Source organism: Hyla sarda, chromosome 9, assembly GCF_029499605.1.
Source record: "Hyla sarda isolate aHylSar1 chromosome 9, aHylSar1.hap1, whole genome shotgun sequence".
Taxonomy (NCBI): Eukaryota; Metazoa; Chordata; class Amphibia; order Anura; family Hylidae; genus Hyla; species Hyla sarda.
In genome coordinates this window covers 24,554,765-24,568,700 of record NC_079197.1, presented here as the reverse complement: position 1 = coordinate 24,568,700, position 13,936 = coordinate 24,554,765, and the positions used below count along the sequence as shown (strand labels likewise).

General features: G+C 46.5%; 1 protein-coding gene across 4 annotated transcripts; it reads right to left on the bottom strand.

Annotated features, from left to right (window-relative positions):
• Positions 1-309: 309 nt before the first annotated feature.
• On the bottom strand, positions 310-8,492 carry TMEM250 (transmembrane protein 250). 4 transcript variants are annotated; one of them, XM_056539416.1, is made up of 3 exons: positions 8,361-8,492; positions 4,632-4,771; positions 310-990 (listed from the first exon to the last, which is right to left on the bottom strand). In XM_056539416.1, exon 3 carries the CDS (start codon positions 865-867, stop codon positions 448-450), a length of 420 nt encoding a protein of 139 aa, XP_056395391.1. In that variant the 5' UTR covers positions 868-990; positions 4,632-4,771; positions 8,361-8,492; the 3' UTR covers positions 310-447. The 4 variants fall into 4 exon arrangements, with proteins under 4 accessions (XP_056395391.1, XP_056395392.1, XP_056395389.1 ...); XM_056539417.1 differs by lacking the exon at positions 4,632-4,771 and having other exon boundaries at positions 8,361-8,488; XM_056539414.1 differs by lacking the exons at positions 4,632-4,771; positions 8,361-8,492 and adding an exon at positions 8,145-8,290.
• Between the last annotated feature and the right edge of the window lie 5,444 nt (positions 8,493-13,936).

Below are 13,936 nucleotides of genomic sequence, written 5' to 3'. Positions count from 1 at the left end.
GGCAAAACACCTGTCATTTCTAATTCTATTCAAGCCTGTTTTAACTTAGTGCTTAAGTTTTCAGACCAGAAAACCTGACATATTACTGAACATATGAAGAGAAGAATGCATGTACTAAGATTCGAACTCCTTACGGCTTGAACACTTTCCAGAGTAGTTTGTTATTTGTTGTGAATACTCCCTATCAATCTGGCCTGGTCAAGTCTGTAAGAGTCTTGCTTGAATGTCTTCTCGGGATATGAAGTAGAAATATGTGAAGTTAATAAAAAATATTAAGATCTTAACCTGATTGACGTCGCCTTCTCCACACACTGCCGGGCAACTTGACGTGTATTTACATGCCTTTATTAAAAAAAGACTACTCTTGCATTGATAAATAAAACAAAAACAAGACCGACTCGTACTTAAACTGCCAAGGAACATCGTTTTCCGTCCGCATGCATCTATTTACATATCTATAAACACCATAAAACACCACCCCAGTCCACCGACAAGCAGCATGGTTACGTGAATCCCATAAATAAGCAGTTCGTTCATGAGGCTAAAGTCGACCCGCCTCCGCCCTAGCAGCAGCAGGATGATGGACAGTTTGTATTGGAAGCGCAGGAATACTCGGATGCCCAGATACTGAAGGCAAAACAGGATAGAGAGTGCCACCCAGAGGATGGAAGTGAAAAGACTGCAGCTGAAGTACAGCAGGAAGCGGATGAACCCATACATCCATCTGGACTTTAGGTAGATGTCAAAGTTGTTGTACTTGGTGCGCACCAAATGGGTAGTCCGCACCGGTCCGCAGGCAGAATGCAAGCAGGTGGTATGAGGCCCGTGGAATGACCGAACGCGGCGAGGAATGGGGATTACAGGCATTGGGGACTCCACCTCTTGTAGAGTCTCATGGGAAGTCCTGGCCGGGTCATATCACCAGGATGGATGTTTGGAATGAAACCAGAAAAACTGGATGGAAAGACTGGGATCTAGGCTTGTGTATACCTGCAAATAAAACAAGCAGTGTTAGTGACTGTATGCTGCCTTATGACCTATAAAGTAACACATTAACAGTAAAATAGTTGTCTTCTGCAGAACACCCCTTTCCGTGGGTTTTATTCTAGTTTTAGATGGGCGAATTCCAAAGTCCAGACCTCCCAAGTGAACTGTACTTGGATCACCATAAAGCTCTATATCAGAAAATAACCATAAAACTGTTTAACGCTGATTATGCTTAATTTTCTCGGCAGCGCCCAGTACCTTTAGGCACCATTAAGATGGCGGAATCCTGTAGAAAAAGTTAGCTCAGAAATTCTGATACAGTAGCCTCCCATTTTTTCAATTGGATTCTGCTGCGCCGTGCACACTGCAGAATTTCCGCGGTGTGAGACGAGCTTCAGTGATGGCCCGCTCAGCCAATCTGGGCTGTCATTGAAGCTCAACTTCGAGGGTGGGAGCCGGAGCACATCGGGAAAGGCGAGTAGCCAGGTCCTGTGCAGAAGATTGCAGGGGGGGGGGGGCAGCAATTGGACCCCCAATATCCTGTGGAAAGTACTCCAGGGGATGAGTTTTATTTCCCTTGAGTACTCCTTTAATATAAATTAAAGTCCCCCCACACTATGTCCATACATACATGTACAATATATGAGTATAGTCTATAGCGGTGTTTTCCAACCAGGGTGGCTCAAGCTGTTGCAAAACTACAACTCCCAGCATGCTGGGAGTCGTAATTTTGCAACAGCTGGGGGCACCCTGGTTGAAAAACACTGGTCTATAGAGAGAGATCACACAATTTTACCGCAGCCTGCCACACAAATAAGATCATTTATACTGGGATGAGCTGGCAGCTGGCATTGCCATGTCCATTACTGGCTGCACTGTGAAACAATCTGCTCTCTAAATGTATTTTTACTCTAAAACATCGATCTCATAATGTATTAATATTGTAGAGGAGCAGAAAACAAGAATTCCCTCCACCACTGCCTCTCCCTGTGCCTACTGAAACACACATACTCGAACAATCACAGGACAAGGCAGCTTCTAGTAGATGCCCCCAATGATACGTACAGTATGTATCACTCATAAGTATACATTTAGGGTATCTTGCATGGCTGTCAGGGTATGCTTTAGGGGGTGGCATAAAAGTCATTTGTTTAGCAACATACTACACCACTGTGATGTCCCATAGCTGAGCAGAGCGAATATGATAGTATTATTTGAATACTCTATGGCAGTGTTATGTAGGCTATATACAGTCATGACCGTAAATGTTGGCACCCCTGAAATATTTCAAGGAAATGAAGTATTTCTCACAGAAAAGGATTGGAGTAACACGTTTTGCTATGCACATGTTTATTCCCTTTGTGTGTATTGGAACTAAACCAAAAAAGGGAGGAAAAAAGCAAATTGGACATAATGTCACCAAACTCCAAAAATGGACTGGACAAAATTGTTGGCACAATTTCAAAGTTGTGGAAAAAGAAGATTGTTTCAAGTATGTGATGCTCCTTTTAACTCACCTGGGGCAAGTAACAGGTGTGAGCAATATAAAAATCACACCTGAAAGCAGATAAAAAGGAGAGAAGTTCACTTAGTCTTTGCATTGTGTGTCTGTGTGTGCCACACTAAGCATGGACAACAGATAGAGAAGGAGAGAACTGAGGACTTGAGAACCAAAATTGTGGAAAAATATCAACAATCTCCAGAGAGCTAGATTTGTCTTTGTCCACAGTGCGCAATATTATCAAGAAGTTTGCAACCCATGGCACTGTAGCTAATCTCCCTGGGCGCAGACGGAAGAGAAAAATTTATGAAAGGTGTCAATGCAGGATAGTCCAGATGGTGGATAAGCAGCCCCAAACAAGTTCCAAAGATATTCAAGCTGTCCTGCAGGCTCAGGGAGCATCAGTGTCAGCGCGAACTATCCGTCAACATTTAAATGAAATAAAACACTATGGCAGGAGACCCAGGAGGACCCCACTGCTGACACAGAGACATAAAAAAGCAAGACTACATTTTGCTAAAATGAACTTGAGTAAGCCAAAATCCTTCTGGAAAAACGTCTTGTGGACAGATGAGACCAAGATAGAGCTTTTTGGTAAAGCACATCACTCTACTGCTTACCGAAAACGGAATGAGGCCTACAAAGAAAAGAACACAGTACCTACAGTGAAATATGGTGGAGGTTCAATGATGTTTTGGGGTTGTTTTGCTGCCTCTGGCACTGGGTGCCTTGAATGTGTACAAGGCATCATGAAATCTGAGGATTACCAACGGATTTTGGTTATCACTTTACAACCCAGTGTCAGAAATCTGGGTTTGCGTTCCGAGATCTTGGGTCTTCCAGCAGGACAATGACCCCAAACATACAACCAAAAAGCCCCCAGAAATGAATGGCAACAAAGTGCTGGAGAGTTCTGAAGTGGCAGCAATTAGTCCAGATCTAAATCCAATTAAACAACTGTGGAGAGATCTTAAAATTGCTGTTGGGAAAAGGCGCCTTCCAATAACAGACCTGGAGCAGTTTGGTTATAGGAAGCGACTGATTTCAGTTATTTTTTCCAAAGGGTGTGCAACCAATTATTAAGTTATGGGTGCCAATAATTTCGTACAGCCCATTTTTGGAGTTTGGTGACATTATGTCCAATTTGCTTTTTTTTTTCCCTTCCATTTTTGGTTTAGTTCCAATACACACAAAGGGAATAAACAAGTGGATAGCAAAACATGTGTTACTGAAATCCTTTTCTATGAGAAATACTTCATTTTCTTGAATAATTTCAGGGGTGCCAACATTTACGCCCATGACTGCATATTATTAATGAGTAAAATGTAGTGATGTCCAGCTCACTTCCCCAAGCGCTGTAGCGCTTCGGACTGGCGTGGGCATTACTTAGGTATTGTATAGTGGTACTGAATATTATATAGAAATGTTATTTAGGCATTGTATGGAGGTATTATTGAATATCGTATGGATTATTTGGGTATTCTAAGGCTGGATTATTTAAATACTGTATTATTCAGGCATTGTGAGGTGGTATTATTTCAATACTGTATGGAAGTATTATTTAGGCATTGTAGAACAGTAATATTTGTAAACTGAATGCCTCGGTTGTGTGCAATGTTAAAGTACAAAGGGCGTATGGATCTATTATTTATATAAATACAATCATAATATAACTTTGGAGACCTAAACATGGTGAGCCGTGGGCCGTATTGTGCTTCTTGCTCAGAGCCCATGTTCATATTTGTTGTCTTTTTTTTTTTTTTTTTTTTTTTTTTTTTTATCAAAAACTGTACAGGAAAGGTTGTTCTTTAGGATCAATTCTGATCATCCCAAAGATCTAAATTGAGACCAGAAGAGCTGAATAGTTTGGACTGCTTCTGTGTTTTGGAAAATCCCCATATGTAAAAGTGATGTCATAAAAGAGATTGACTCATTCAGACAACACATTTCTCTATCCTCTGATAGGATGTCAGAGAGTGAGGGGGTCCTAATCTGTCACCCCCACATCTGCCGTCTGAGTAGTCAATGGAGATCCGTGAAAGTGTTATATAGGGTGCTAAATGACTTTACACATAAACAAACTCTAGCACTTATATTTCCAAGTTAATCTTCTATTTTAGGAGGCAATATCGGCAGATAAAACCTTGCATCCATTGTGGAGGAATTCGAGTGGCACTTGTCTCCATTTCCAATATCAGGCACCTGTCATCGTCACACCGTACTGCAGAGGATCACCATGAATTGGGATTTCCGCTGCTTCTTTGTAATCTTCCAATCAAAAGTCTACGACATGAATTCCGTAAAGGAGCTTGAGATCTCTAGCAGGTTGTAAAAACATTTTATCTGGGGCTTTCTTCCATTTAAAGAGTACCTGTCACCAGAAAACTTTTTATATAATGTTCCTTGTGTAATTAGCAGACGCTTTCCCATTCACTTGCTTTTAAAATTATCAACATAAATATGTTTAAAATGTAATCGAAAAATTGGCCACTATTTGGCGCTGTTCTGGTCCCTGCTGCAATTAATAAAGTGAGTTTTGTCTCCCTCCAGCCTCGCAGGTGACCAAACTCAAGAAGTGCTTGTCGCTGTACAGAGCTTCACTGAAAGCTGCACAGAATGAAAGCTGCACAGAGCCTGAGGTCTTCTATTCATTACAGCATTGCAATGATGTGAGGGCGGAAGTGGTTCCCCAGCAGGCTCCAGTGATGTTATGCCTTCTAGGGAACGCCCACTTTCTCCTGCTGGGAGATTTCACTATGTGAGCAAGAAAAATGGTAAGATACACAGCTTTTTAATGCTCTGAATACATTTTTAACGGCGGGAGGGGTGTTAGGAGTAGTTAGGGAACATAGCCTGAGTTAGTTTAGAAACATTTATTTGGTGACAGGTACTCTTTAAGCAGTTTCTCTTCAGTCACAAGCAGCCAAACTGAGGGAATGTTCTGATTGGATAGTTTGACAACCAATGGAGCTAAAACCAATAAGCTCCAGCTGTTTTAGCTCCTGTTTGTTTGCAATTTTCACAATAAGTTCTGGCCGTTCCACCTCATGGTATGGCTACTAGTGTAGATTTATCTCGGCATCTTCTGATGGTAGACATGTCTAACCAGCAAACTAATTCAGTAGGCACTGGCTGCAAGTCTTCCTGGGCACCATCAGAGGACTTTATGGGCAGCACGTGTCTTCCTGCAACTTATGTGTGAAAGATAAAAAAAGCCATATAATGTAAAGTTATTGACCCAGACTACATCCTTCTCCCTTCCCAGCTCAGACCCTAAGGTACTCTCAGCAATCTTGCTTCTATCTTGTCCCACATCTGGATCCACAACTAGATATATAACAGGAAATCAGACCCATAATTCATATTGGTATTTGAATCAATGTTGTGAAAAAATAAATGACATTTCACAATGAGAAAACCACAAGGTGTGGCCTGGAGTGGGATGAGCCCTACTGAATGGAGCTGCATCCAGATCTGCCAAATACAAGCTCAAAGTATGCAGCAGAAGCATGCTCCTTGGGTCACACAACAGAGGTTTCCATTATGTGAATATACCCTAAGATTTCAGCAGCAGAGGAGACTTATAGACCCCCTCCCCTCTTCTACTCCTGGAGATGGAGTCCCACAGTGCCCCAAGTTGGTGAAAGTCTATCCTGGTTACAGACCATCCTCCGCCAACTTTCATACCGCAGAAGCTGAGCCTGTCATACAGTACCTCCTGCAGGAGAAAAACCCCTGCCCCATCACACAGCACCCTATGCAGGCAACAACCCCAAACTCAATGCCCCATCACACATCACCCTATGCAGGCAACAACCCCAAACTTAATGCCCCATCACACAACAACCGCAAACTCAATGCCCCATCACACAGCACCCCCTGCAGGTGACAACCCCATTACTGCCCAGACACACAGTACCCACAACTGGAGACATCCCCTACCATATCACACAGCGCTCCTTATGGTTGACACCACTTTTGCAGCCTCAGGAGCTGAACCTTTCATACAGCAGTCCCTGATGGTGACAACCTGTTTCTGACACAGCCCCCCCCCTGCAGGTGACACCCCCTGCCCTGCCACACAGCACCACCTGCTGGTGACACCCCCTGCCCCATCACACAGCACCCCCTGCAGGTGACACCCCCTGCCCTGCCACACAGCATCCCCTGCCCCATCACACAGCACCCCCTGCAGGTGACACCCCCTGCCCCATCACACAGCACCCCCTGCAGGTGACACCCCCTGCCCCATCACACAGCACCCCCTGCAGGTGACACCCCCTGCCCCATCACACAGCACCCCCTGCAGGTGACACCCCCTGCCCCATCACACAGCACCCCCTGCAGGTGACACCCCCTGCCCCATCACACAGCACCCCCTGCAGGTGACACCCCCTGCCCCATCACACAGCACCCCCTGCAGGTGACACCCCCTGCCCCATCACACAGCACCCTCTGCAGGTGACACCCCCTGCCCCATCACACAGCACCCCCTGCAGGTGACACCCCCTGCCCCATCACACAGCACCCCCTGCAGGTGACACCCCCTGCCCCATCACACAGCACCCCCTGCAGGTGACACCCCCTGCCCCATCACACAGCATCCCCTGCCCCATCACACAGCACCCCCTGCAGGTGACACCCCCTGCCCCATCACACAGCACCACCTGCCCGATCACACAGCACCCCCTGCAGGTGACATCCCCTGCCCTGCCACACAGCACCCCCTGCAAGTGACACCCCCTGCCCCATCACACAGCACCCCCTGCAAGTGACATCCCCTGCCCCATCACACAGCACCCCCTGCAGGTGACATCCCCTGCCCCATCACACAGCACCCCCTGCAGGTGACATCCCCTGCCCCATCACACAGCACCCCCTGCAGGTGACATCCCCTGCCCCATCACACAGCACCCCCTGCAGGTGACACCCCCTGCCCCATCACACAGCACCCCCTGCAGGTGACACCCCCTGCCCCATCACACAGCACCCCCTGCAGGTGACATCCCCTGCCCCATCACACAGCACCCCCTGCAGGTGACACCCCCTGCCCCATCACACAGCACCACCTGCCCGATCACACAGCACCCCCTGCAGGTGACATCCCCTGCCCTGCCACACAGCATCCCCTGCCCTGCCACACAGCACCCCCTGCAGGTGACATCCCCTGCCCCATCACACAGCACCCCCTGCAGGTGACACACCCTGCCCCATCACACAGCACCCCCTGCAGGTGACACCCCCTGCCCCATCACACAGCACCCCCTGCCCCATCACACAGCACCCCCTGCAGGTGACATCCCCTGCCCCATCACACAGCACCCCCTGCAGGTGACACACCCTGCCCCATCACACAGCACCCCCTGCAGGTGACACCCCCTGCCCCATCACACAGCACCCCCTGCCCCATCACACAGCACCCCCTGCAGGTGACATCCCCTGCCCCATCACACAGCACACCCTGCAGGTGACACACCCACACATGCCATGCAAGTGACCCTATTTTGCAGCTCCATCTTCCAGACTCCTCCGTCGCACAGCGCCCCCTGCTGGTGACCCTACCGTCTACAGTACAGAGCATCCTAAGCCACTGAGCCCAGACCACACAGCGCCCCCAGCAGGCACCCCGTTATCATGCATGCGTCTATAGACTTACACTGGGTGTCCGCACCGCTCCCAGTCAGCCGGAGCCCCGCTGCCTCCTACCCCTCCATCCCCCAACACTTCAGGCTCAGGCAACCGGTATCACGCCCCCTGCATGAGCCAGACTGCCCACCGCTACTCTCTCATTTCCTGCTTCCGGGTAGCAATCATCGCGAGAACTAGAGCCCGGGTACCGTTTCCCTGGTTACTAGGGAAGATGTCCCGTTACCATGACGACAGCCGCAGAATCCCTGGTATGTCTGCTGGAACTCGAGTCCAGACATAGATGTGGGGAGCGCAGTTTGGGAGGGATCGTGGGTTTGTGCTGAAAATGCAGTAAAATAAATGAGCTTTACTTTACTGCATTGTGCTGCAAAATTAAAACCTGGATTCTGATTGGTCAGTATGGCTATTACAGAAACTAATCAGAGTGCAGCTTTCCTCTACAACACTGTGCTGCCAAAATGAAACTTGGATCCTGATTGGTCTTTATGGTTATTACAGTACTACTGCAGAAAATAAAATGTGGCCTCTGATTGGTTGCTTTTGTTTCCATAGTGACCAATCACAGGGCAGCTTTACCACACTCTGTTGTAAAATTAAAACATGGATTCTGATTGGTTGCTATGGGCAACATGGTCAAATTTTTTATGAGGCTTGGTCTATATGGCTGTATTCTTAAAATGTTGATAAAACTTCTATGGAAGTGATAAGTTGTGGTAGAGGGTGTGATGCAAAGGGCAGATGGAATTACACTAGGGGCAGATGGCATTAACAACTTGTGTTCGTGACGCCAGGGCGTGGTTTATCCTCAATACCACCTGAAGCTATGTCACGGGGGCAATAATGACTCCGACACCAAGTTACAGACAACGGTAGCTTTACTGAGGGCAGACAGATGGTAAAGTCTATACAGTTCAGCCAGGGCCCACGGAGGTGACCAGTGACTCAGAGACCTTAAGGGGTTGCTGGGACTTGTAGTAGATGGGGTCAATTTAATGCAGATCACGCTTACTAGACAAATGATGACTGTGGCTGACTTGACTGGTGACTGACAAGACTGTGACTGTGGTGACTTGCAGGTTTGTAGCTTGTGGCTGCAGACTGGACTGAGGCCTCCTATGACTCTGGACACACACTTAGGGTATGTTCACACTACAGAGTGTGAACGGAATCTCCGCTCGCAGAATTTTGCGAACAGAGATTCAGACTGGCAGCCGGCGGCGGCGGTAGGACTGCGCGGCACTGCGCCGTCACCATTGACGGCTATGCAGTGCTCGCGGACTTCCGCGCAAAGAATGAACATGTTGTTTCTTTGGGCGGAACAATTTCAGCGGTGGAATTGTCCGCCGCTAAAATTCCGCAGTGTGAACGGGTCTCGCAGAAACCCATTCACACTGATGGTAATGTTCACCGTGCGGACTTTTACTCGCGGAACTTTTACCTCAGCAGGGAGCAAGAGAGAAGCTCTAAGAGATTCCTCCCAGGGCTTATATGGGGGAGGCTCCGGTGGGGTCCCATTAGTCACCCTTAACTCACCTGGTCACTGATACCTCCTGGATAACAATCACATGACAACTCACATATCAACAGTATTAAAGTGACAACGCTTTCCTTACACATTATACAGCATACTACATAATAATCGCATGTATAGGTGGGCAGATTCAAGGGGGGCCCAGGGGACACCAAAGGGAGGCTGCCTGACAGGGCAACAAGGGTACAGGGGTACAACTCCTGTACTGGGCCACCAAAAAGTCAGGCATGTCTCGCTCTCTAAGGGCCTATTCACACTACGTCTTTTCTGAGCACAATTTCCTTTTACAGAGCCCTATATACAGTTGGTGGCTGAAATTTAAATCCATGTACCCCATTAGTTACGAATATTAAACAAAAGAGCCAGACAACATAAGCTCCAGCTGTTTTCACACGCTAAAAGGTGCTAGTGCCGAGAAACATTAAAAAAACATGGCACAGTTATAAAAACCTTACCATGTCCTGACAATAACACCATTTCTAAAAAAAATAATAAAAAATGGTTCTGGTCATAAACAGGTTAAATAAGTGTTTCTCAACCAGGGTGCCCCCAGCTGCTGCAAAACTACAACTCCCAACATGCCCGGACAGCCTGCGGCTGTTCGGGCATGCTGGGAGTTTTGGTTTTGCAACAGCAGGAGGCACTGTGGTTAGGAAACACTGGGATAAATAAATAAATAAAGCATATTAGCATTGTTGACTTAGATGTGTCCATACTTGACGCCGCCATGCTGCGGTACACGTATTCCCATTACTGCTATCTGCCATGCTGCACCCATACGTGAGTCTTAAAACAGTGACAATGGCAAGCCATGTTGTGGTGTCCCGGTACCGTATAGTATACCGTACCTTGTATGGTGGTCCCCAAAGTCAGAGTTACTTTGTTCCAGTAGGGTCCTCCAGGTGGGATAGCCCCTAGTCACCTCTTCTTTCTTCAATTTTATGATGTTTAATTGTATATATTTAATTCTGTATATAGTGTCGCAGGACCTTAGGTCACATGACTAATGTTGATTCTATTAAGATATGTTAAAGGACCTTCCTAGGTCACGTGTGTGGTCACATGTCTAGACCATAATTCCTTGTAAAGTGAATGACAGATGGTATGGACCAATGAGCTCAAGGCCAGCCCCTGCCCATATAAGGGAGCTGCCAGCCAATCCTTGTGCTCTCTTGGGTTCCGGACTAGCAGAGAGTAGAGGTCCGTGCAACGGTCAAAGACAAGACCAGGCCGAAGCCTGATAATACCAAACCGTGAGTTATAATACAACTCCCCGCTAAAGTCCTCGTGACTGCTGGATCTAAACTCAATCCCCTAAATCCAGTGGAACAGCCCATATAAATCTCCTGAGTTTAAAACTCACAAGGTCCCAACCAACTGTCAGGATCCTCATAGACTCTGATTGTACAAAGACTGTTCCTGTTTAATTCTGCATAAAAGCTGCAGCAAAAGTTCCGACAGTTTTTTGAAACCTCCGGTTGTGGACATTCATTTATTATACTTCCCTATCGCTCTTGGGACGGGTGGCGATAGGACAAGCATATACAGAGGAGCCCTCACCCTGGCGTCACGACAGTTAATGGTTAAGCCAGCACCCTTTCATCACTGCACAGCTACATCCCATATACCCTATACCCCCACAAGCTTACCACAATGTACGGGGCTTGACAAATTTGTCGTGAATCTAGGAGCCAGGATGCCACACGTCACATGATCGGTCATTAGCATCCTCTCATCTTTCTGTGTGTCACAGTTATTACTGTCCCCTCATCTCCCCATGTGGCACAGTCATTAGTGTCCCCTCATCTTCCCATGTGTCACAGTCATTAGTGACTCCTTATCTTTCCCCTGTGTCACAGTCATTACTGTCCCATCATCTCCATGTGTGTCACAGTCATTACTGTCCCCTCTTCTTCCCCCTGTCTGTTACAGTCATTACTGTCCCCTCATCCCGCCCTTTGTGTCTGTTATTACTGTCCCCTCATCTTCACCCAGTAATAACAAAAAAAAAAGTTGTAAAAAAAAAAAAAACAGTTTTACTTACTTTTGCCTCCGTACCCAAGCTGATCTCCTGTTCCATCTCCAGTGTTCAGCGTCGGATGTCTGCAGTTGGCTCTCCGGTGTATTGTAATGGAGGATGCACTCCGGTGTCACGTGACTGCCGCAGCAAAACAGCAGCCGAGGCGGTGAAGCCTCCACTCCATTCATTCTCTATGGAGCTTCCCGACATTAGCAATGTTCAGAAGCCCCATAGAGAATAAATGGAGCTGTGGCGTGTATGCTTACTGCCACTCCATACACTCTTTGGGATAATTGAAATTGACCTCTGTTCTTGTAATTGGTGGGAGTCCCAGTGGTCGGACCACCACCTATCAGCTAGTTATCCCCTATTGTGCAGACAGGCAACAACCTTTGACATTTGAATAACCCCTTTAAAAAATGCATACCCTCCATCATGGTGAATTCGAAAATCGGTACACATAGAAGCGATACCCACGACCCACCTGATGTTTAGACCTGCATAGGATCTATGAGAGGTCTATGAGCTGCTAACAAGTTGTGGTTCTTCGGTGGTGGATGTGGCTTTTCCATGTATTACTTGGTCAGCTATAGATTGTAAGGGTCGGCATATAAGAATCATTTCCTCCGGAGTGGTTGCTGCATTGGAAATGTATGGCCAACTGCATTGCATGTGCCACTCACAAATCATATTCTCGACGGAATCAACACGTCTCTTCTGAAATTAAGAGCTACTGATGGTTTTTATTGTCTAATCCCAGAATTTCTACATCTGTGAAAAGCCATTTGTCTAAAACTCATTAATATCTCTGTCACATTGTGTCTGATGTGAAATATTAATTCATGCTGGAGACTTCAGCGGAGCTGTCGCGTAGAATTACCAGCGTAATGAGAGATGACGCAGTGTCTTCCAGCTACGGGATCTGCAATGGTCTGCAGAGTCTGATGGCTGAAATAGTGGAGCGTCACATCCTATGGCGTTGGGTCTGATTTCCCAGGAGGCCTTATTCTAAATACTGAGAAAGAAAGAAAATAACTTTCAGCACAAGTACCTTTTCAATGACAAAATGGCTGATTTCCCCCACATTTGTACCGGTTACTGTATATGAATATGAGAAAAGCGAAGTAGCCTCTAAACACAAGTGACTACCGGTCTACCAGTTATGGTGGGTATAATGGCAGCTTTTCTTTGTTTGTTCCCCCCATGACTAGTCCATTGGAAAGAGGTGGTGGTCTCTAACATAGCACACTGCAGTGTATAGCATTAAAGGGGTATTCCAAGATTTTTTTTATTTGACTATGCTACAGGGGCTGTAAAGTTAGTGTAGTTTATAATATAGTGTCTGTACCTGTGTGTGACGGTTTTCTCACAATTCTTATGTGATTTTCACCCCAATATTTATTTTTAACAGCATACAAAATGACTGTTGTCTCAGATTTATCCCAGCTTGCAATGCGGTGGAGACCTGACTCACTAGTCGGCTGATGACAAGGAGCCTGTCTGCTTCAATGGGTGGAGGGATCAATCTGCAAGTAATGCAACAGCTGGAGGCACCCTGATTGAAAACCACAGGTCTGCAGCTCATTTATGTTTCAATGGGTGGGGTGGCTGATGTGTGGGAGGGAGGAAAATGGAATTATGGGATTTGTAGGCAAGAAAAAAACTGAGAACATGAAATACAAGTTCACAAAAAGCTAGCCACAGTGTTCTGGTAATCTCACAACATTTATCCCCAAGACAAGCGCAGATCCTTCCTCAGTATGTCCATTACTGCCTGCCAGGTACGTACTAAAATCACCTTATGGTGGAGAACCCCTTTAAAATCAACAGGCCAGTGGATTATAATAGGAAACTCAGTCTATTTGGTTCTATGTGTAGGTCCAGGTTCTCTGTCGCACATTGTGCCTTCAGCCGGTCCACATTTGTATTAACACCCTGAACTCCAGTGGACAACTATTTTTTTCAAATCAACTGGTGCCAGAAAGTTAAACAGATTTGTAAATGACTTCTATTTAAAAATCTGAGGCTAAGTTTCCACTTGTTTTTTTTTCTGTCAGTTTTTGGAGATCTGCCACTGCAGTTTTTGAGCCAAAGCCAGAAGAGTATTCAAAAGGAATAGGACTTATAAAGGAAGGACTTACACTTCTCCTCCCTTATGGATCCACTTCTGACTTTGGCTTAAAAGCTGCAGTGGCAGGACTCCAAAAACTGCTGGAAAAAAAAAAACAAGTGGAAACTTAGCCTTAAT